At 39.7% G+C, this 23,696-nt stretch overlaps 1 protein-coding gene across 1 annotated transcript in view; it reads left to right on the top strand.

Annotated features, from left to right (window-relative positions):
- PDK3 (pyruvate dehydrogenase kinase 3) overlaps window positions 1-22,433 on the top strand; it is a 50,812-nt gene extending 28,379 nt beyond the window's left edge. The window contains exons 4-11 of the mRNA XM_068179846.1: window positions 4,592-4,776; window positions 6,900-6,989; window positions 10,270-10,347; window positions 12,462-12,538; window positions 13,719-13,820; window positions 14,428-14,538; window positions 19,564-19,677; window positions 20,708-22,433. Coding sequence (XP_068035947.1) covers window positions 4,592-4,776; window positions 6,900-6,989; window positions 10,270-10,347; window positions 12,462-12,538; window positions 13,719-13,820; window positions 14,428-14,538; window positions 19,564-19,677; window positions 20,708-20,851 — 901 coding nt within the window. The 3' untranslated portion in view covers window positions 20,852-22,433. The remainder of the gene's footprint in view (window positions 1-4,591; window positions 4,777-6,899; window positions 6,990-10,269; window positions 10,348-12,461; window positions 12,539-13,718; window positions 13,821-14,427; window positions 14,539-19,563; window positions 19,678-20,707) is intronic.
- Window positions 22,434-23,696: the final 1,263 nt, after the last annotated feature.

Here is a 23,696-nt window from a genome sequence, read left to right as displayed (position 1 = left end):
ATCTCTGCTCTTGCCAAGAGTAGATGGGTTGGAGCAGCTTCATCTCTTGGCTGCTTTCCACTGTCCTGTTCCTGTGTGGAACATGCTTTAGAACAGCACACTTTACATGTTAATGTTACAGGGTATATGGCTCAGAGTACAGAAGATCCAGCCTTGCATCCTTTGGTCATTGAATGCCCATCCTTGTCTGAGGCTTGTGGGATATCAGGTGATTTAGGCACTTCATGATGGCCCCATCTCTTCTCCCTTAACTAGTGTCACAGGATGTGAATCTTGCCTGGGTGGAAGTGCCTTTGTTCCAGTACCATCCCAGCAGCTTCTCTTTGGAGCTGAACATAGTCCATGCCTGTCCACTTCAGACACTCAAAAAAACATGAACAGAGCAGGTGATTTTTAGAAATTATAGTGCCTTGTTGGACTTTCTGTCAGCTGAGGTGGACTTCAGTTTCTGTTCTGGCTAATCAGGGTAACAGTAGCAGAGGAGAGAAGGAGAGCTAAACTGGTCGTTCGTGGAGGTTGGATATCCACAGATGTGCTCTCTCAATGTTGGCAGTAGTTCTTCAATTACTGTTTTCTGCAATGCTTTTATCAGTTGAACATAAAACTGTCCCCTGACTATTTGTGGTTTTATCACTGCTTGTCTGGGGAGCCTGCTGTGGTATTCTCAGAGTTAGGGCTCTCTTTCTGGGGAAACCATTTTCTGTATTAATGTTATGGTTTTATACATGTCATCCATGTACTGACACAGCTGTGTGTGAGGCCACACAGTGAAGTGAATTGGGAAATGGATGTAGTAGAAGAATAGCCCACTTTGAGCTCTGTGGTCCCTAAAATGTTAGTGTGTGGCCAACAAAGGCAGCAGTGCCCCTGCAGTGGAGGGGGTGAGTGGTTATAGGAGTTGGTGCAGAGATGAAACTAAAGCTGATGTTTTTCAGAGTAGCCCAGCTTCTCTCTGCTCCTAGTGTATGAATTGGGCAGATGGATGTTCATGAGTTTTACCTTTTTGTGAATGTTGGACAAAATCCTTAGAAGAGATTTTTTTCCATTGGCATTGTTCTAACGAAGCATTTCGAAGTGTTTCAGTTTCTCTGTTGCCTTCTATTGGTTAGCAGACCTTATGAAGCCTCACCGCAGTACTGCCATATTCCTGTCACTGTCAGTAGTATGGGCATTTGTCAAATGGTAGGTTACTTTTACCTTTTTGATAACACAAATACCTTTTTTAGTTGTAGAGGGGTCAGGTGGAAGTTTTTCTGCAGTTCTGCCAAACAGTGTGATAACAGGAGCCCTAAGATAAGGTGTCCACACTTGGTGAAGGGTGCAAGCGGGCTGGAGTTTTGGAAATTTCCCAAGATGTCACTATCCAGTAAACACAAAGAGGCTGAAGCTGTGTTTCAAAAATTGAAGGGTTTGTAAAACATGCTGTTCACATGTGCTCTCAAAGGACACTTAGTGCAACCTCTACGCCCCCGAGTTTCTCTGCTGGTTTTTCTCTTTGTGGCCCTCTCAAGGGAGGGTGTGCAGGGGAGTGTCCTGGAGCTGGGAGCCTCTGAGGCTGTCAGCTGCCAGCATGTCTGAGATAACATGCCCCAGGAACTTGGTAAACAAGAACCCTCCTTTCTGCAGCATTGCAGTTAAAATAGTGGTTCTGTAAGCAGTTTGAGCTAAGTAAATATTGGAGTAACTCTGATTAAGAAGCTGCCGTTTTATTACTTTTATGTAATGTGAAATGCTACTTTAATTAGTTTTGAACTTTGGAAGTAGATATACTTTCTAGTGGAGAAATCTATCAGAGTGTGAACTTTTACCTCTCTTTCTTGTGATATTCATCTGCCATTTAGCACTGATTCAAAAAAGAGCAGCCATTGAGAAAAACCTCAGACCATTGCATGTGTTGCATTTAAAAGGGTTTTTACTCTACTCATCACTTTTGTATTTTTCATCTTTCAGGTAATATTATCCTTAAGAGACACTAAAAAATGCCCTTTTTCTTTATATTGACTTTCTTATCCTCGGTTTCTTGTACTGTAATGATAGATCAAAACAGAATAATATATACAGGTTATTAGGAAGTTAATTAATGAATATCACAGCACAAGTTATTTCTTGTATTTGCAGAATTTTTTTAGCCTTCATTTATTTAACACCTGTGGTAATGCCTTAAGTATTCTTCTGTTAATGCAGAAACTATTGAAGCTCACTTAACTACAGTAGCTTCTTACTAAGAATTTCTTATTTGTCAAACCAACTGCATTATTTATTCTTCGTGGTTTTGAAAATACACAGAATTGTAGACAAAAAATGTAATTGGTAAAAAATTTTTCAGAGTTGTTCTGGAGTATTCTTAGTTAATCCCATAAACACTTTAAAAATTCCTTGGTATGGTCTCCCACAGTTTGAGTACAGTAAAAGCTTTGTGGCTTTCAGGGGTGTAGCAAGTAGAGGGACTGTAAGGAATGAGTGTTAAGATTAAGGAGATGTGTTCTGATTTCTGCTCTGCTACTTTGAAATGTGCCTGTATTCCTCTTGTGTTCGCTCCTTTAAAAGCATCTGCTTAATGGAAACACATGTGTGAACTCAGTTATCTTGGAAGATGGAACAGGAGGTTTGTCAAATCAGTGCAATAACGAGGCATTCCTTTATTATATATTTAGTTTTATGCTGCCTAAGCTCCAGCTATGATTTTGCTGATCTGCAGCAGATAAACCTAAGCCCTTTGCCCTTTGGCATGCTCTGTGCATTTAAGCACTTTTGTAGTGGGATATCAGTGAACAATTTGCCCTCTTGGCATCAGGTATATATTTTGGGTAGTGGAGGTATTTAAAAACAAATAGCAGAGCAAACAACAGTTAGGAGAGAGTGTTGTCAGTTCTGTTTCAGATGTGACTGGAAATGTTGCTTCCAGCTCTGCCCTTCGCTAGGGCCTTGTTGCTCAGAAACAGAGAAGCAGCTCGAGTACAGCCAGGCACCAGGCTCTGACATCACCTCTCAGAGGTAACAGATCACACAGCCTGAAGACTCAATAAACATATAAGGTCTATAAACCTTTTAAGCATTAAATGTTCTAAGCTGCCCAGTCAGCAAGACTGTTAAGTAAGAGAACAGTCATTCTGTACTATGATAGTATTGAGAATGGGGAACTGGGCAGTTAAAACTTCCCCTTTTTTATGCAACAGAGTAGTGTTGAAAGACTGCTGAATTGTTTGTTAACACACAGGCAAAAACTGGCAGCTAGACTTAGGATCAGGAAAAAAATAGTAAAAAGGGATCCTACATTCCTTTGCAGCTGGCAGTGTAGGGTGGGAGAAATTATCTTAAAAATGTATCACTTGTTAAGAATAATATAAAAAAACCCCACTGTCTTGACTAAGTGGTGCTGAAAAGGAAGAAAACATCTGATTAAATGTCGTGACCAGTGGCTGGTCTTTTTCTCATTTTGTGGTCTTTGTTCTTTCCCTTGCTCATTTGTAGGGGGATTGGACCAGATGACCTTTCAGTGATTTCCATGATTCTTTCATTAACTGGTGTATTTTCTACTTTTGATAAAAATAACGAATACATTTATTTTCAGTATTCATTATAAATCTACAAAGAATGTTCTGTTGATGTTTTTTGAAAAGGATCTGTAGAGTTGCAGATGCAGGCATAGTTGAACAAGTCTTTCAGCTCTGCTTTCTTTGGAAAACTGCATTGTTTGTACTTTGTACTACACCGTTTGTACTTTCTATAACAGCATTATATAAACATTGTGGTGTTAACATTAATTTAATATTGGAGGACGTAGCAGAATTAAGGAGTACTGATTTTCCATGTTTTCGCTTTAGAAAGCTATTAATAATTGACATTTCAAGTATGTATGTGTTTGCATATGGGGGAAGAAAGGATGAACACATTGAACATCATAGGTGTTGAGCAGTCTTGGCAGGAGAAACAGAAATCCTCCAAGCTGTTTCAAAGGAAATGCTTGTTAAAAGCAATGGGAGTGTTATCTAAAAGTTGCTGAGCTCCGGAGGAGAGCTCCGTTGTATTCACTCTGCCATCCAGTGGTGTCAGAGGAAACTGAACAGGAGTCACACAATTGCCTGTCCTGAGATTCTAACTTAGCCCAAGAGATGCCACGTGAAGGAAGTGCATTCAGAGTTCGCTGCATGCGTTGAGGTGTTGGGAAGAAAACACAAATTTTTCTTAGGAAATAATAAAGGGTGCTCAGGGTTTTTTTTGTGAGTTTCATTTCCAGTCTCTCAGCTACTGTTAGGAGTTGCAGGGGATGACAGTTACGGTAGTGCATATGATTGTGGTGAAGGAGAATCTTTCTCTATCCATCAATACTGAAGAGAGATTGATTTAATTTCAAGGAATATTTGTGGGAGGAATAACTTAATTTGGGGCTCTAAATGTTTCACAGATCTTGTGAGTGAGAGCTTGATCAAATACTTCTCTTTAAATAGGCTTGTTTAGGTACTATATTTTTGTATTTTCCCTCTGATATTTTGTTCTTGACTGGGAGGCATAGTAAACAGATAATATGGTTATGCTGTTGTTGAGTTTAATTTTATTTCTAACAATCTGTTTCTAATTTTGTTTCCTCCAGCTTTTTAGATGTTTTAATTAAAGTCAGGAACAGGCACAATGACGTGGTTCCAACCATGGCACAAGGGGTGATTGAATACAAGGAAAAATATGGCTTTGATCCATTTGTTAGCAGTAACATCCAGTATTTTCTAGATAGATTCTACACCAACCGCATCTCTTTCCGTATGCTTATTAACCAACACAGTAAGTAATTGCTTTTCTCTTGCTTGAAAACTCAGTTATTGCTTGTAAACCTGAAGATAAAACGTTGTTTTGTTTGGGGTTTTTTGTTTGTTTGTTTGTTTGTTTTTTTCCTTACTCGGGACTATTCTGTGCTAATCATGGCAAAAGAGATACTGGCAACTGGTTAACTTGGTACTTTGCAATGATTGGAAATGAATCCAAAACACCAGTGTGCTTTCTTTTAGAATTGTCAGTCTTTGTTGGTGTGGCTGTCGCTTTTTAGTCTTGTTGGCTGAGATGGCTTGTGAAGTGATACATGAAGTATTTTTAGGTAGTAGTAGAGTAGCTGTATCTTCCTGCTCACAAAGCTTTCAACATAGTTTGTAGAGCTTATATTTATTTCATAATGAAATGCAGAGATGCCATAAATTTTGTATAGGTTAGGTACTATATGTACTGGTTTTTCCAGCAAGTTTGCTAGACTTTCTTGCCTTCTAAAGAGGTTGAGTATTTCTAAATGAAGTTTTAAATGATATCTCTTGTCTTCCCTTACTTCCTATTTCCTATTTGTGGATAAATGCTGGAATTAGTCATCCTTTGTCATTAGGTTCTGTTTCATTTGTTGTTACTAATAAACTCACTTTTTTATATTCGTATTACAGAGTGAAGGGAGTTACTTGCACAGCTCCTATTAACCAGTATGTGCAACCATGCAGAAAGTGATCTGTGTAAAGTTAAGGACAGTCTTCTGATCTGTTTTAGTGTGTCTTGTGCCTTTTAGCTCTAGAGCTTCATTCTCTGCTCAGTGTTCTGCTTTTCTGAGCTCTTAGAAATTGTTCTATGCTACAGATAATGCAGATGGTGGAGTATGAGGTGTTTTACTACAAGTTGTGTCTTTCCAGTAACCTTTCATGTGACTAACAAATGCCTTGCTGTGTGTGTACAGATAACTTGAATGTGGCAAAGCATAGAAAATGAGATAAATGTACAGCTTTTTCTTTACTTGCACCTGGGCAGAGAAGTGACAGACAAAAAACTGAGTTAAAAGGCTTTCAAAGAAGAGTTCTAGCAATGGAGTACAGACATTGTCCTAATATAATTCTTGGGCTGAGTGCTAGCATAATTTGCAGTAATCTTAAAATATTAAACTTGATTCATTGAACTGAACTAGCTTTTCCAGTGGATCCTCGTCTTTAACTGGTTGGAGCTTAAAACTGCTTGTAGATGCTTAAAGTTTAGTTAACCTTGTATAATGTCTGAGTGTTAGCAGTGTTAGTGGTCTATCTATAATGGCAAATAATAATCTTGAAGCACTGAAGAAAAAGGTAATTAGAAAGCAAAATGCAAATCCAGATTTTTGCATAGTTTGTGTTTCTGTTCCTACATTCTGCCAGACAGTTTCCTACAGAACTGTTCTGCAGGACACAGTGCCCAGTGTGTGAGCCTGCTGTGCCCAGGGTAGGAAAAGCTTTCAGATCTAGACTTCTGCTGACCTCATGCTGCACCTGCTTCATGTCAGAGCTCACTAACTTGCTAAAATGGCAGAAAATCACTCCTGAAATAAAGTACAAAACCTCTCTACTTCTTTGGGAGTCTTCTTTAAACTCTTGGTGAAGGGTCTGGTGAGTGCCAGACCCCTGTACAAAGAGGGAGTGGGGATCATACTGCTGAGATCCAGGGAGACAGTCGAGTGAGTGAGACCTCTGTGCCAGCTGTGAAATTGCAGCTTAGGTGAGTGTAAAAGGCTTCTGATGATGCCTTACAGTTCCACAGTCCTTTTTACTGTAATGTTTTCATTGTTTTGAGTGCTTCTGTTCTGACATAATGGTATGAATGAAGTGTTTTACATTCTAATTTTACCTAATTTTTGATAATCTGCTTTGAAATACAGGTTTTCACCTTAACTCTCCCATGAATTATGCTTTAACTAGTCTTAACTGTAAAAACTGAAAATAAAAAAAAAAGGGAGGGAAGATGAGCAGTTAGACAAATAGTCTTCTTAAATGAGGATTCTGCCAGTTTACTAGAGTATCTTTATACAAAATGATGCAGTATCCAGTAAATCTCAGATACCATGAGATTGAAACTTTCTGGCCTGCCTCAAGGGTAATAAATAATTTGCTGCCATTTCTTTTTTATTTTAGCACTTCTGTTTGGTGGAGATATTAATCCTGCTCATCCCAAACATATTGGAAGTATTGATCCTAATTGTGATGTGGCAGAGGTGGTTAAAGGTAAGATGAAGTTAATATTTTTGTTACTGAAATCCCCCAACTTAAAATATTCAGATATATTTTATTGAGATACAAGAAACTGAAGGTGATTTAAATCCATTTATTCTTTTCTTATTTTATTAAATGAAAGTTCTGCTCACAATAAAGCCCTGGGCTTATTGAGACTTTCTAATGTCTTCATCATTGAGAAGAGAGAAACTTTTGGTCTGTTACCAGAACTAAGAAAACAATTTGATTTTTAATAGCTTTAGTCTGTATTTGTAAATATCAGATGAAGTGTCTAAATGTTTTGTTAAACTTTAGATGTTTTCTTCCTGAAATACTTAGAAGCAGGTTCTCATGTACTGCTTTTGTATCACATGCTGGTATTACAGGAACTGAGAGTAAGTGAAATTTCCATTTTGTTTAGTTTAGCTAGGCCTTTTGGTAACATGTCTTCAGGTGTACAGATATCCCAGTGAAACTCCACATTGCTCTGTCATCTGATCATAGCACAGCCTCTTCTGTCTCCTGCAGAAGACATGGATGTGATGGTTGTACCTGACTTACCTGGCACAGTCCCGCTGCAAGTCCTGTGTGCTCTGTGTTGTGAATGTTTACATGCTTTCAGGATGTTAGCAAGGAGCCAGGAGGCAATGCTGACTGCTTCAAGAACGTCTCCATGGGAGGTTCACACTCTGGGTGTGTCTATTTGCAAATGCAGGTCTTGCTGTAGGAGAGAATTCCAGGCTCTGTCCTTTGCTGCTGTTTGTGCAGCTGCTAAGGGGAGTAGAATGTTTCTCCCCTTCACTTTCTCTCAGCCTTCGGTGAAGTGAGACGGAAACCTTTCTTATCTCAGTGTCTGACCTGCATGATAGCTCACTTTGTGTGCTTTTTACAGCTTTTTTTCTAGCCCTTGTCTCCTAAGGTGGCCTTTTTCAGCAGCTTTTTTTCCTTTTGATTGACCTTATTCCAATTTGGCATCAGTATTTTATATGTTACAGCCATGTTGTTTATTTAGCTTTGCCTTCTAATAGCAATATTTGAATAAATTTTGATCATCAGATTCACAGTTGCTGCCTTGGATGCGGGAGTGCCTAGTGTCAGAAGGGGCTAAGTCCAGTCAAACAAGTAGCTAAAATAGATCATACACAACACTGACCAAACAGTGTCCAGTGTTGCCTTTCAGAGAAACAAAATGGCCTTAAAGACATTATACAGGGCTGTATAGTCCTGTCAAGGTGATTGAGGCCTTTTCCTTGTAGAATTGGTGGAGGGATTAATTTATGTTCTGTATGCTGTCCAATTTATGTTCTGGTTCACAGGCTGCATTCTGAGCACTTTATCAGTTAAAATGTTGATTTTGGTACTGTGTGTGGCAGCTATAAGCCCTGTATGCCCTTCAAACAATGTAGAAATGATTTAAACAGCCACATCTTGCTTCAAGCAGCTACACCAGGTGTTGTGTCTGTGCTGCCTGAGGTGGCTCTCTGTCTCGCTGACTGTCCTGCAACAAGTCTTTAGAGCTGACAGTGAATTCAGGTTTTTTTCTGGAGCCAGGATTTTAGATTTACCAATAGATCCCTCACTGTTATTGCTGCTTAATCTCCATCCACACCACGAAGCATGCTTTGAACTCCACAGTCTCTTCCACAGTCTTAGGACTCTGCCAGAGAGTTGGCTTTTAGAGGAAGATTAAATGTTAGACTGCACTCAGACTGTTTGAGCCAGATTGGCTAAGAAATCAATCAGAAATTTTTCAAATACAAAATTACAGAATGGGTCAGGTTGGAAGGGAGCACAGCAAATATTGTGGTCCAGCCTCCCTCCCTGCTCAAGCAGGGCCATCCCAGAGCACATGGCACAGGATTGTGCCCAGATGGTTCTTGAACATCTCCAGTGAAGGAGTTCCACACCCTCTCTGGGCAATCTGTGCCAGTGCTCGGTCACTGCACAGGGAAGAAATTCTTCCTCATGTTCACATGGAACTTCTTGTGCATCAATTTCTGCCTCTGGTCCTATTGCTCAGCATCACAGAAAAGAGCCTCCAAAAGGCTCCATCCTCTTGGCACCTCCCCTGCAGATAGTTTTAGGCATCGATGAGGTCCCCTCTGTTTTTTCTTCTCAGGGCTGAACAGACTCAACTTCCTCAGTCTCTCCTTGTAAGAGAGATGCTCCAGTCCCTTAATGATATTTGTTGTGCTCCACTGGACTGACTCCAGGATCTCCATGTCTCTCTTGTCCGGAGGAGCCCAGAACTGGACACAGCACTCCAGATACCTTCATCTCACTGGGGCTGGGTGGAGGGGCAGGATCACCTCCCTGACCTGCTGGCAGTGCTCTCCCTGATGCACCCCAGGATGCCATTGTCCCTCTTGGCCCCAGGGCACTGCTGGCTCATGGACAGCTCACTGTCCACCAGGACCCCCAGCCCTTCTCTGCAGAGCTGCTTTCCAGCAGGTCACCCCCAGCCTGTGCTGGTGCCTGGGCTTGCTCTTCCCCAGTGCAGGGCCCTGCATTTGCCTTTTCTGAATTCCAGACCATTCCTCTGCCCATCTCTCCAGCCTGTCTCCCTTCTGAAGGGCTGCCCAGCTCTCGGGGGTTTTGGCCACTCCTCCCAGCTCTGTGTCTTCAGTGAACTCGCTGAGGAGGCCTCTGCCCCTTCCTCCGAGTCACTGATGAATAAGTTAAACAATATTGCTTGTATTGAACCTTAGAGGGCACCTCTCGTGACAAGGGGTAACTTAAACTTTCTACTTGTGTTTCAACAATACCTAAAGCCTGATTTGGACTATGGGGAGGTATTTTCAGGGGCAGTAATTTTTGGTTCAGTGGGAAGAAATGAAGAATCTTCTCTAGCTTTTCCCCCAAGAGACCTTGAAAATTAGGTATTGTAAGTAGTATTGTGTTTGGAGAACCTGAATTTGTGGCTGCAATGTCATCCTTTGTTATTTGAGATGGAAAGAACAAGTATTAAATTGTCATCAGGAAATAAATAAGTAGATTTTATGGTCAGCCTAAGATTACATCCTTCTAATTTTCAAGCCCTGAACAAATAAGAAAAATAGCTTCTCTCCACTACTGTGCTTTTCTTTGTAGAGCTTTAGATAGAGTTTTCCCTTTCCTGACAACTGGGCTACGAGTATAGAGAGAAAAAGGGGTTAGCTTGGATACCAGCTTCATGCTTGTAAACTAGTGCTCAAAGGAATGTTCTGTTTGTGGTCTTTCACAGGGAGGATGGACACTGCTGGTCATCGCTAGAAGATTTTGATAAATCAGTGTTTGTTCTGTTATTTTGTAGATGCTTATGAAACAGCTAAGATGTTATGTGAACAGTACTATACCGTGGCACCTGATCTGGAAGTTGAAGAATTCAATGGTAATTATGAAATTTATGTAACTGATGTGTATAAGAAATGCATTTCTGGTATCTGTGATTTCTAGTTTTGTTGTTTAATTGTAAGTTATAATTTGAACAAAGCAGTTACTTTTGTTCTAATATTTAAACATGGCACATGAATTATTGTTTATTATCATGATATGTACTTTATGTTGAATGCAGAGCTCTATCTGCTAAATTCACTATCACTTTAAAGAAAATAAACCAAGGCTCCTCATAACTGAGAAGGAAACATGTCTGCCTTCTAATCTTCTAACAAAACTGAAATTTATTTCATTCTGAAGTAGGCTTATAAACCCATGAATTCCATTGGCTTTATCAACACAGTGGTGAGCCCTTCTGTGTAAGATGGCAAAATTGGAATTTTTATTAGGTAGTCTATGCTTTAAATCCTATCACAAACCTCTCACATGAAAATATGTTTCAAGTTGATTGCAGAGATGATAATTGGATGACACAAAACTGATGAGACAGGCTGTGTCAGCATATCGACTGCTTTTTGTTCATTATTTTATTGACAAAACGGAGCTTATATTTTTAGTTAAAAATTTTTTTCCTGAGTGATCCTCTCCCAGATTTTGGACAGCAGCCAAACATAAGACTAAGATGGTTCCAAACTTCAGCAGAAGAATTGCAAAAGTCTCAGAAATAGGTAGCACTCAATGGGAGAGTGTGATACTTGGAATGTGTGTTGATCAAGTACTACTGGGTAGCATAGAAACATTTCTCTACACAAGATGATACTGTCAGCAATGATGCATTGTCACCCATCTCTCCCAAAACCAAAGGACCTGATGTTCCCCTTTTAAACTGAGTGATTCAAGAGATAATCACTCTGCTGCTCTGTTGCAGCAGAGGAATCAATCAATGCAAAATTCATCTGAAGGCATAAGTAAAAAGTTCCAACAGCAGAGAAAGCAAGTTGCTGGAGCTAAAAAAAAAGTGAATAAAGAATTACATATTTCCATAAAATCAGCTTATTATCAATATGGGTTAAGCAACTCTTGCAAATTACCTTGCAAGAGCAACAAAAACTCATTTTCTATCTCTGTGCCTCAAACAAGTGTGAGTCAGTTTGCCTTGGTTTCGGTGAAGCGTAAGGGAATGGGAGTATGGAGTGACAAAATTAACAGAATAAAGTGTCAAGTTGCCTTGCAGAGCATTGTTTTGGTCTTCTCCTTTTCCTAGGAGTTTTCATTACCAGGTCTCTTAAAATAATGACTGGGATTATTACCAGCCCTCAGTGCCAAAAGGAATGAAGTTGATTCCAGTCATGTTCTTTGTGCATATTTTTATCTTCCTGGAATTCATGAAGCAGACAGTTTGAGACTTCCCTTCAGTCTGAACTGCTGCTCAGTCTGACTCTCTGTAACTGCATAATGTAATGCCAGTAGATATTTGAATGTTCAGGGATGACTTAATCTTCAGCCCCAGTACTGTCCTGGAATGTATTAAATGCAGCTGTATTATTTCCTTCCCAATCAATCAATGAGCACTCTGGCATTTAGACCTGTGCCAAGCCATACCCCTCTGCTGAAACACTCACAGTGGGACAGCAATGGACAAACAATTCAGTGATGGTTTGGAATATGGAAGCTGGGATATTGTTTGAAGTATATTTGAAAATTTTTATGAATACTTACATTTTGTGTGTTTTAATGAAGGGAAGATATGTGCTTGATTTTAGAATATTTAAACAGTGGGTTTTTCTTTAGTTTAAGAATCTTTTTGTGCAGCAAATATTATGCTTAAATCGTATGTGAGCATGTGGAAGTCTCCCACTTAAGTAGGAATGGTTAACGAGCACTGTTGTATGAAACCAACCATTGCTTAGTGAAGTTTCATATCTAAACATTAAAGTCTGCTGACTGGATGGATTTGAAGATCATAATTATGATGTGTTCTTTCAGGTGATAGCAGTGACTGAAATGTATGTTTTTACTTCATGGAACTAATTTTGCACTGGGAAAATTAGAACATGCTTATATACTTGTCTGTGCCTACATGTTCGTGTTACTCTGCTAAATGGCAATGCTACAAAATACTGTTTGGAAGAAAAATGATTTGACATTTTTATTCCTTTTTTTTTTTAGCTAAAGCTCCAAACAAGCCCATTCAAGTAGTCTATGTACCTTCTCATTTGTTTCATATGTTATTTGAATTATTCAAGGTAGGTTGCACTTGTTAATATTTGGGAGGGTTTTGTGACCCTATTTCTGTTGAAATTGAGATTCCTTTCAGTTACGGCTCTTAAATCTTATTTTAGTTTTCCTTTCTTAAGCTTATTCTTAAGTTTCAAACACTCTTCAGTTGTTTAAAAGCCAGACTTAAACCCCTCTCTTATGAACCTGTGTACTTAAAAACTGCCTGGTTTCCCACTTTTCCTGTTGTGCTCTTGTAGTTTTTTTGATTAACTTGGAACACTCATGACAGCCTAGTTTTGCAGTGATGGAATATTCATAACCTTCAGCTTTTATGAGCTTGCTTCTTTATTGCATATTTGAGGACAGGTTAGGATCAGTGTCTTTATTGTGAAAACAGGCCCTGTATCTTTGAATAGTGTAGATGACATGCTTTGTTTTAGTTTTGTGTTTCCTGAATAATTGGAACAAGAATGCAAATGGAACATGTGAGAGCTGTTACATCATTTGAAAGAAGAGAGGTGGTCTCTAAGTGGTGCAGCTGAACACCAGAAATTGAGAGGAAAACTTGTATTTGGCCAGAGAGAAACTTTTTCAAAGTGCTGTTTTTTGGGGGTTGATTTCTGACATTTGTCAACCATGTTCATTTAAGTCTTCTCCCAATTTAACATTAGTTTTGGAGCAGAACAGATGAGAATTTGTACAGTACATGTGAGTATGTTTTTGGTACAAGTCATGAAACAGGCTGAAGCCAGTAAGTTGTAGCTGTAAAGAACTGGGCCTGGCAGTGGAAACTCTGTTAACATGGAATCAGATTTACAGATGGTAACTTATATGTGAGCTAGGCTGAGAAAATCAAAACTAGCTTTCAGTGGTGAGGGTCACTGTTGGTGTAGGCGTGATGGAGGTGAAGGATGTTCTCATCCTGTGGATACATTTACTCGATTCCACACAGGACAAGAAAAAATGGTCTTGCTTTCTTTTCTCTGACTATATAAAATAAATAAAAGTTCTGTATAACAAGCTGTAATGTAAAAATTTAACTGGGCAATTCACTGACTTGATGGCACTTGAATTGGTGTTAAAAACAGGCTTTTCTATCTTGTACACAACTGTAGGACAGAGTAGATGCTACAAAATAAATTCAAGTTCTGACTTGTCAGAAAAATATATTAGAATCAAAGAGACTGTGTTTTCTTTTATCTTCAGAATTCAATGAGAGCTACAGTGGAATTGCATGAAGGTAAGAAAGAAGCCTATCCATCGATCAAAACCTTAGTCACTTTGGGGAAAGAAGATCTATCTATTAAGGTAAATGCCTAAAAACAATACACATTGCAAACCTGCTAGGTTTAGAGGAGAATAACTTTTAATTTGAAAAAGCAAATTAATTATTGTATCACCTGCTTCATATTCATTAGAACAGAATATTTTCAGTTGGGAAGGACCTACAAGGAGCATCTTGTCCAACTCCCTGACCACTTTAGGGCTGCCTAGAACTTTTGTTCTGCCAAATAACTTTTGTTAGGGGCAGTGTCCAAATGCATCTTGGTCACTGACAGACTTGGGCCATTGACCATCTCCAGGAAACCTGTTCTGCTCTTTCACCGCCCTTCCCATACAGAAATGCTTCCTGATGTCCACTCTAAACCTCCCATGATGTTCTTTGAACTGTTCCCACATGTCCCATCACTGCATCCAGGGGAGATGAGATCAGCACCTCCCTCCCAGTTCTCCTCCTCAGGAAGCTGTAGACCACAGCAAGGTCACTCCCAGCTGCCTTTTCTCCGAGCCAGACAGCCCCAAAGTCCATAACTGCTTCTTTTGTTAGTTTCTAAAGTAATTTAGATAATGCTTCTTGATGTTTTGTGGGCTTTTTTCAGAACCTGTTTAAAACTCTTCAATTCTCATTCCTTAGATAAGTGACCAAGGTGGAGGTGTACCTCTAAGAAAAATAGACAGATTGTTTAACTACATGTACTCAACAGCACCCAGGCCCAGTCTGGAGCCCTCGAGGGCTGTGCCTTTGGTAAGCAATTGCAATATGTATTTAAATGTCTCTTTGCACCACTCTGATCCAACATTTTCCTGCACTGCAATCTGCTGGATCAGGTTTTCCATTGAGGAAATGCTTTATCGTTAGCAAGTCTTTCCAGGTCGAACAGGAGAAAATGAATTCTGTTATCACTTAGTCTACAAAATAGAAAATTACTTTGCATTGTCTTAACATTACATTCTTGGAAGCAAGCATAAAAAACCTGCATAGCACAGTATTTTCACAGGTTAATGGGCAGGATCATTAGTGCTATATTACTGAGCAGGTGAATAACCTAATAAGCTCCTCTTTGATATATAAATTACTGTTAATCTAAGTTTCCTATCATAAACTGATTAAAAAGCTGGGCCACACTGCTCAGCACTTGAGAAGCACCTTCTGGCAATGCACAAGCTTGTACTGAAGCTTGAGGATAATTTTTGTCTAAGTTATGGACTGTAAAACACATCAAAAAACATTCCTGATCCTGCATGTGTTATGAACATATTTGGTATATTCCTATTTAATTGGAAATATCTGCTGTGATACTCCTTCCTCAGATGCATCAGGACCATATTTCAAATAAAAAAATACTTCCCCATAGTTTCTTTTAGTCAGGGAAATTATTTCAGTGTTGTATGTGTAGATTATTTTAGCAAGCATGATTAAAAAAAAATTAAAATACTATTTCTAAATTGTTTTATTAAAATGCATATTGTCTCATGGTGATAAAAATTGTATAGCTACTGTTCCACTTGACTGGTTTCAGTAAGTGGATTAATACAAATGCTGTATTTTGCCTCTTCTCATCTCTGTTGCTTCTGATGCAATCCTTTATTTCTAAGCCTATTGAGAAGCTGATTCTCTAAGAAATTTCCTTTCCCTGCTTAGAAGCATTCTCATCTAGCATGTTCCTAAGTAGTTGGGTTTTTTCTCCCCTACTGATATTTCTGTGCTTCAAGTGCCTTCAGATGGATAATGGAATGTGGGGCAGAGTATGAAATCACAGGATCAATAAGAATGGAAATGACCTCCCAGGATCAAGTCCAACCTTTGACCAAACACCACCGTGTGAATTAAACCACAGCACCGAGTGCCATGTCCAGTTGTTTCCTGAACACTTCCAGGGATGGTGACTGACTCCAGTGCTTCCCTGGCCAGCCACTTTCAATTCTTGACAATCCTTTCAGTGAAGAAATGACTCCTGATGTCCAACCTGAACATCCCTGGCACAGCTTGGGGCTGTTCCCTCTTGTCCATGTGACTATTTTGGATATAAAATATTTAACAGTAAACTGAAGGTAAAATCAGTTCAGAGTGACTCAGAGGAGATAAATTTCTTCTTAGCTTATGAGCAGAAAGTCTTTATGGTGCTGCCTTGGTCCACAGTAGGTACCGTTGCGGCATGGCAGTGCATTGCACTGGGTTTACCCCTTTACACTGTGGGAGGTGTGAAACCCAGTCCTGTGTCTGCACTGACTTGGTACTGATCCTTCACATCTCCCTCTACAGCTCATCTCAGTCTTATGTTTCAAACTTCTGCTTTTTCATAGAAAATCATCTTGAATGTGCTGAGAGGCAACAGGCCTTAATTCAAATATAAGCTTTTTTTCTGTCACAAATGGTAGAATCTCTCTTGATGCATAATCTGCCTTTGTTCTGTCTCAGTTTTGATCAGCAATTTACCATATCAGTCTACAAGGATTTCCTGAAACTCGTTCTCAGGATCAACTTATACCTTGATTACCAGTTGTATTCACTATTAAACTGTCTGTTCCTTTGTAGCTCTGATTGTAAAATGTGTTCATCTTAGGACTGACACTGTTCTTTTTTTTTTCAGTGCATCTCTAGCAATGCATTGCTATATTTACTTCCTCATCTTCAAACCTTCTTACTTTAATTCTGTGGCATTTATCCTTGGTATTCTTCTGTATCCCATTTTCAGGCTTTATTTTCCTTTCCCAGTCTATGCCACTGTAGTCAAACCTACAAAGGATCTTCCTTTCTTGAGTCTGGCAGCTTTTGCCCTGTGAGTCTGTCCAGTGCCTTCACAATACTGAAAGATGAGAAAAGCTGTTCAGCTCTGTTATTTATATGTGTGTGCAGAAAGAAGAAAGTCATAACTGTGAGTTTGTGCCAAATCTTGCCACTAACAGGAACAAGGACTTAGCAGTGAAGTTTGACATGTTATGTGTTATGGCCCAGAACCAGTTATAAAAACAATTATGCAGTGCTTTGTATGTCAGTGTGGAAATAAAAATCCTTCAGCAGAAAGGTTCCACATAAATCCTCTTTGATGTCCATACAGAAGGAGTTTCTTTAGTGCCAAAGACCAAACCACTAAAGAATTACAGTGCTGCAGAAGCTTGGTAGTGTGTCATCCTTGACTTAGGTAATATTCTAAGCTAAGATGGGTGAAGTGTAAATAGACATATTTTTCTGTTCTATGATCCCATCTAGTTTATGAAACATTCATGGAATGGGGCAGTGGAAGAGAGGTATCCTTCTGTTGATTGGGGAAAATTTTTGCTCCTTGTCATTGCAAATGTTGTTTAAATCCTGCTGAGAAACCTTGTTACCATGGCAGCATTTGCATTCTAGCAGGTCTTAGGTTCATCTGCACTGCACACAGAGTGCAGATTAAAACACATGGTCATGTTTATTGGTAGTAGGTTTTCTTACGGAATTTAATGGTTCTGTCTCTGACAGCATTTGTTTATAGCAGGAGAAACGTGGCTTAAATTAGTTTTAATTAAAACCTGTCAATGCTGGTAACACAGAAATGTAATAACTTCCTTTTTGTTTAATGTATACCGTGACATTAATGATAAATTTGCTCTAAGGAGTTTTCCTTTATCAAGGCAGATGTGCCGTCATGGACTGTTCTGTTCCCTAGGTCAAGCACAGATCTGTGTAGCAAACACCTCTTGTTAGTTGTCTTTTGCAGAATAGACCCTTTGCAGGGCCAGGATTTAACAAGGTACTCATCTGGGGTCTCTTGTCTCTGTAGTTTTTGCAAGTTACCTGGTTTGGACAGCACCCTAAAGGCAGTGCACAGAGAGGCTGGACAGGAAACGTTTGAAAGAGAACGTTTTTATTGTATGAAATAATGATGTGGGCTAGCACAGAGCATAAAGGAAGAGGAGACAAACAGAAGTTGGCTTTTAAGGAGGGGTGGTTCTGGAGGGAGGAAAGTAACAAGTGTTTTCAGTATTGTTTGATACTGCCCTTTACTTGAGCTGATCCTTGGGGTATGGACTGTCCACAAGTTGCCTTTTGGTCGCTGTGCTTTATAATTTCTCTAATGTATTTATTATCCAGTCTCCAGGAAGAGAGGAGGTCAACTTTTGACTTTTTTTTTGGTTATTTCTAAGCCAGCCAAATCAATGTTTTAGAGGTTAAGAAAGAAATCTCTGAAGTTTCAAGGCCAGGTGTTTGAAAGTGATGCATATGTCTCTAGTGGGAGATGAAATTTCTCTTTGAGAAATTTAGAACATGATGTTGGGAAAAGTGCAGCTAAACAACTGTTTTAGCTCTGTTAATGGACACTAAAAGCTATGACAAGCTGTGTGAAAAGGGCATTTTTGGCATTTCTGTGTCTCATTTTGCTCAGAAGAACTGAGTGAGCAACTGTAAACCAATTTAATACTAAATTTAAAATTCTGTAAAAACAATGCAAAAATGGCCGAAAGATATTGTAAGAGCAAGATAATTTGTCATGGACACTGTAGTAAAAGTTCTTTAATGTTCACTCTTCCCCTCAAGGGATTTCATATCAAGTGATGTCACATGTTAGCTGTAAATAATGCTTGCGAAATCTTCTTCTTAGCATTCTATTTTGTATCATTTTGGGCTTTTGTTTGTAAAATTCAGGGCATATTTATCACTTTTCTGTCAAGTTACTTTTGTAGAAGTATTATTATGGAATTAATTTATTGTTTTTCTGAAAGCTTCAAGTATCTATTTTTTCTTGTAGTTCACCCATATTACCTTGCCTTGTATATGTTTGGGGTTTTTTTCCCAAATGCTTCTGTATTTGGAATGGTTCCTTTATTGCACTGGATAGTCCTGAAAAATTCAGGTGGGATTTGGGCATAACCAAATAACCTTTTTTTTGGCATAACCAACCACTGTGGTTCTCAGCACACATCTGAAAGAGTCATGTGTCATGCTTATTCTTATTCCCTAGCTCCAGTTAGAGAGAATTGGAGGGTTTTCTTACAACTTTTCTGACAAGAGAGGGTTGGAAGAGGTGCCATGTGATTGATCTTGTTGCAGGCATGATTATGAATATTAGTTTTGTCAATTTAAAATCTAAACTTCATGCCCATCAAGTCCATTATGCGTTGAAAATTGTGTGGACTGTACGGTGTCTCAGTCCTCAGGAGATCATTCAGTGCTGTGGGATCGTGATCTTTTGTTAAACAGAGAGGATAATTTGCCTTGTATTAGTCTGTGTGTTCCTCTGCAGGACTCTGCTGGTCTCTGTGGCATTAGTTGTCACTTAATAGTGTGACCTAGATGAAGTAGACAAGAGTTGTCTCTGGCTTTCTTGTGTAGTCTCCTAAGTCTGGAGACATTTGAGAGAACGATTGCAGGCTTGGGGGAGAAAAAAATCTGCTGTCAGAACTCTGATTTTTTCCAAAGAAAGAATGCAATACTACAGCAGTGGTCCTCACAGTGAGGAAGCTGTGTAGAGCATTGGTTTGCTTTGCTGGTTGCCAGCAGCATGTCTGGTATGTTGCACCTACCTGCCTCTGAGAAAGTGCAAATGGACAAGGGACTTCTAGCAAAGGACTCAGCTCTTTTTGTACTAAAATCTAATGCACAGGAAAAACGGAGTTTGCTCAAAAGGCTGAATATGGACTTAGAGTATAAGCTGAGAAATAAAGGAAAGCCTCAAAAAGAATTTGATACAAATTTAATATTTAGCTGTCCTCTCTTTTGTAAATTAATAGAGATCTGTTGCACATTTTTAACTTTTCATCACGTTTTTCCTTTTGTCTCTTGTTTTTGCAGGCTGGGTTTGGCTATGGATTGCCAATTTCTCGTCTTTACGCGAGGTACTTTCAAGGTGACCTTAAACTCTACTCAATGGAAGGTGTGGGTTCAGATGCTGTTATTTATTTGAAGGTATGAATTTCACCCTTTTATAAACTAGTAATGCAGTGCAGGTTGTTTGTAGCAGGTTCTTTTCAGCTTGTTTTCAAATTTCTTTTTGCTATCTTTGAGACTTTGACCTGTTTAATCCTAAACCCCAAGGTTTTATATAATAATCTGGCACTAATACTAGTTTGTTTGCTTTGATTTTTTTTTTCCAGTCCCTTTGTTGGATTGTTGTATTTTGCTAATCTGTCGTAAGTGGTGAATCTTCCAAGAACTGTGATAAGAGATAATTTTGGTTATTGCTTTTTGATTCTAAGTTTTGGCCACAATAGAAATGACAAGTCTATTGGCCAACTCCTGACTAGTAAATATGTTCTATTCTATGAAGTTCTTGATGCAACAGACTGCATTGATCCTGTTATTTTTTGGGACGGCCCAGGCTACTCAAGGGCTAAAGGTTGGCACTGCTTGAATTCCATCAGGCAGTTTAAAAGAACAGACTGTGTAGCTTGTGTAGGTTGTTGGCTTTGCACTGTCACTGTGCCCTGCTGTATATGGCAAGTGAGTTGTGGACTCCTCTGCTTCTGATGGGTTTGATCCTCTGCATGTGTGTGTGGAGGAAGAGGGCCTGGCCTTTCTCAGAGGAAAAAGGTGGCCCAGGGCACTGAACTGGGTCAGCCCCCACAGGTCAGTGTGCTGGCAGAGCCCAAGTGCATTGGGGAGGGGAAGTGCTGGAGTAGCTGGCCGCTTTTTGTCAGTGACAAATCTCTCTAAAATGTTTCTGACCAAAAATCTTTTTCTTGCCATCTGTGTAGACACCACTCCCTGGAAAGAAGGGAAGTATTTTTCAATGCTATTATTTTCTTTTAACTTTGACTGTGACTTTGAGTATAACTAGAGTTAATAGTCATAGCTCAAGTATTTTCAAAGTAGTGCAGTGACATACAACACTGTGACACTTGTTGGGGACAGAAGTTGTAACTGTAGAACTCCTCAGAGTATCACCTTGCTCTTGTATCTCCAGTGATACCTAACCATTGCTTTTGTTTTTCCATAGGCCCTTTCAAGTGAATCATTTGAAAGACTTCCTGTTTTTAATAAGTCAGCATGGCGGCACTACAAGACCACACCTGAAGCAGATGACTGGAGCAATCCCAGCAGTGAACCAAGGGATGCTTCTAAATACAAAGCTAATCGATAATTTGCCACCTTTTGTCTCTGTTGGAGATGACCTCTGCATTCAGTATAAAGTCTCTGCTTTGTTCCAAAATCCTTCAAACCACAGTAGCTAATTACTTCCAAACAAAGACCTAATCAGGGCATTGAAAATACTAAGAACAAAGTGATGATTGGGACTTGAAGGAAGGCACTGAGCACGTTTGGTATGTGAATCCTGTGTACTTCACCAGAATATGCTTGGTTGCTTCAGTCATGCATTGACAAAAGGGATTGCACTGTGATTGCACTTAGGAACACAATGTTGTAACAAAAAGATACTATTTGAAGTGGCCAATTCTTATTCAAATGTAAGGATTGGTAAGATGTGCAGAATCCCTTAAAGTGGTGAATAGTATCTTGCACAGCAAAATGGTGTAAGAGAAAAATTCTAACATAGTTAAACGTGTGCTTCATGCAGCATTTTGTATTGCACAGTGTCACCCCTAAGAGCCTTTGAGCTCTTCTGATCTTATCTCTAGTGAGTTTATAAATGCATAGTTCTAAGAAGGGTTGTGCAGCTTTAAACTGATGCTTTCTCCAAATTCCCAAACCCATTTGTCATGTGCATACAAAAGTTGTGTTGTTACAAGACGGTAGGATTTCCACTTCTTGGTATGCAACTTAATGATTTTCTTGACACAGAAACACATTTCTATGGGTTTTTCCTTGTTTTGAGGAAAGCTCCTAAGTAGTTAGATCATCTCTTCTTAGAAGAAATTCTGTCAATACAGGGGCCAGGGGGTAAATCAAGTTCCTATTTGCTTATCGTTTTAGAGGAATTGGGGAGGGGAGAGAAATGCTGAGAGGCCAGACAGCCAGTCATACAAATGAATTTGCCTTAAGAGTGTTGGTTGCTTGAAACCTGATTAGTTTAAAACATGTAAATAGTTTCAAAGTTATTTATACATTCAATGTCTGACTACAGTCTGGTCATCTGAATTTGTAGTGTATATAAAGATGTTGTACACCAGCTTTTGGAACATGTCATTGGTCTAAGTACATGAAACTGGAAATACAGTAGAAATGGGAGGGACAAAATGTGGCCAGTACCTGGTTTAAGTTAAAAAATATCAAAGATGAAAAAAATCCAACTATTTCCCCCTTAAATTTATCGTAAGGGTCATTGCTGACTATTAGAAAACTGGTTTTCACAAACTCTTTGCCAAATGCTTTTTCTGATACTATGGCCTTTCAGAAAAAAACAGTGAAATTTAGAAGCTCTGGTGATACATTAGCTGTGGCAATAAAGGAGATGAGTTGTAAGCAGCTCTGATGCACCCTCAGTTTCTCTTAGGTGTTTTGATATTTTTTGGAAAGCTAATAGAGATTTTAGCATGGAAAAGTGAAACTTGTTTACTGAAATTGTGGGGGAACTGTCCCTTTTGTCCTCCCAGTATTTATTTTTATAAAGAACTGATTTATTAGGGAAATGCTGAGAAATTCCTAGGTATTTTAAAAAAAGAAGAAGAATCTTAGTTTGACTTAACAATAGTACTTTGCACTTCATAGCACGTCTCATTGAAGGATTATAAAGTGCTTTGAGCAATAAACTCCATAGAGCCCCATTTCTGAGGAGTCGAAGTTCTTGCCTTGCCTGTTGCAGCGAATTCCTGAACGTGTGTGAGCAGTGGATGAGCTCACAGGGCTCGAGGTCCCGTGGGTGTTCCACGCACAGAGACTGGGATCAGGCCCGTGGGAGCGCCGGGTCCTTGTCTCCATGGGCTGCTGCCCTTCCCTGTGGATCAGGGAGAGCCCCCCCGGTCAGCTGGGCAGTGCTGCCCTCAGAGCCCCCTCTGCCAGAGGCAGGAAGAGGAGGGGGCTGATGGGCCCTCCCATTCCCAAGCTGGACCCGTTTGGCGCTTGCCAGAGGATCTTGGCAGGGCACGGTGAGGGTGTGACACGTGTGGCCTCCAGAGCAGCAGCTTCCCAGCACTGCAGCCACTGCTGCAGAGAAGGCGGGCTGCTGTTCAAGTGTGGTGAAACTAGGGGAATGGTTTGACTGAAACACTGGTTGCAGGTCACATCTACTAAAATGTAGTGATTTATCTTCTGCCCCCACCTGTAACTTTGTACTGTTTTTAAAATTATTTCAAGTTGCATATGTTTTATAGTAATTGCAGAGGAGATTTTGGTTGAAGATAGAAATTTGTGATGAAACTGATATTTCCTTGGTTGCATGTGGTGTGTTTTTTATAGAACATTACCCAAAACATTCCAAGGAATAAGGCAGTCTACATAAGAAACTTGAGTTTCAGCTTTTGTTAGAAATTGTATTTTGAAGTAGTAAATCCTGACCTGGTACTTGTTTTTGGCTGTCTCCTTATACATGACGAGGAGAGGGAACAGAAAGCAAAGGAAGGATGCTGACACATTGGACTTGTTCTCATGAAGTGCATGTAGGCCATGGGAGCCGTGGATGTAAACCATGGAAAAGTGTGAACAAAAGCTGAAGTTACCATGGAGGACATTATGGTGTGTTAGTGATGTCACTTGGTCCACAAAAACAACTGGCTGCTCACAGGACTGGAGCGCTCCAGTACCTGAAAACTGAACTCCCCTGAAATGACACCTATTTCCAAGAACCCTGAGCTTGTACAAACACCTCAAAAGAGCAGGAATTAATTTTCTTTCCACTCCCCAAGGTCTCTGTGGGGGCATTTACAATGAATATGAAAGAAAAGCAGCTTTTCTTCTCTCCAACCTTGTCCAGGCAGCCTGTGCTTTAGTGGCAATCCCAGGTGTGCCATCAATTGTTCCCCACTCATTGTCCTTGTGCCTTGCTTCTGTGTAGTGGTATTAGTCTGAAAACTGTTTTAGGAAGCAGCAGC

Source organism: Anomalospiza imberbis, chromosome 2 (genome assembly GCF_031753505.1).
Source record: "Anomalospiza imberbis isolate Cuckoo-Finch-1a 21T00152 chromosome 2, ASM3175350v1, whole genome shotgun sequence".
Classification (NCBI taxonomy): domain Eukaryota; kingdom Metazoa; phylum Chordata; class Aves; order Passeriformes; family Viduidae; genus Anomalospiza; species Anomalospiza imberbis.
This window is presented reverse-complemented; position numbering and strand designations above follow the sequence as displayed.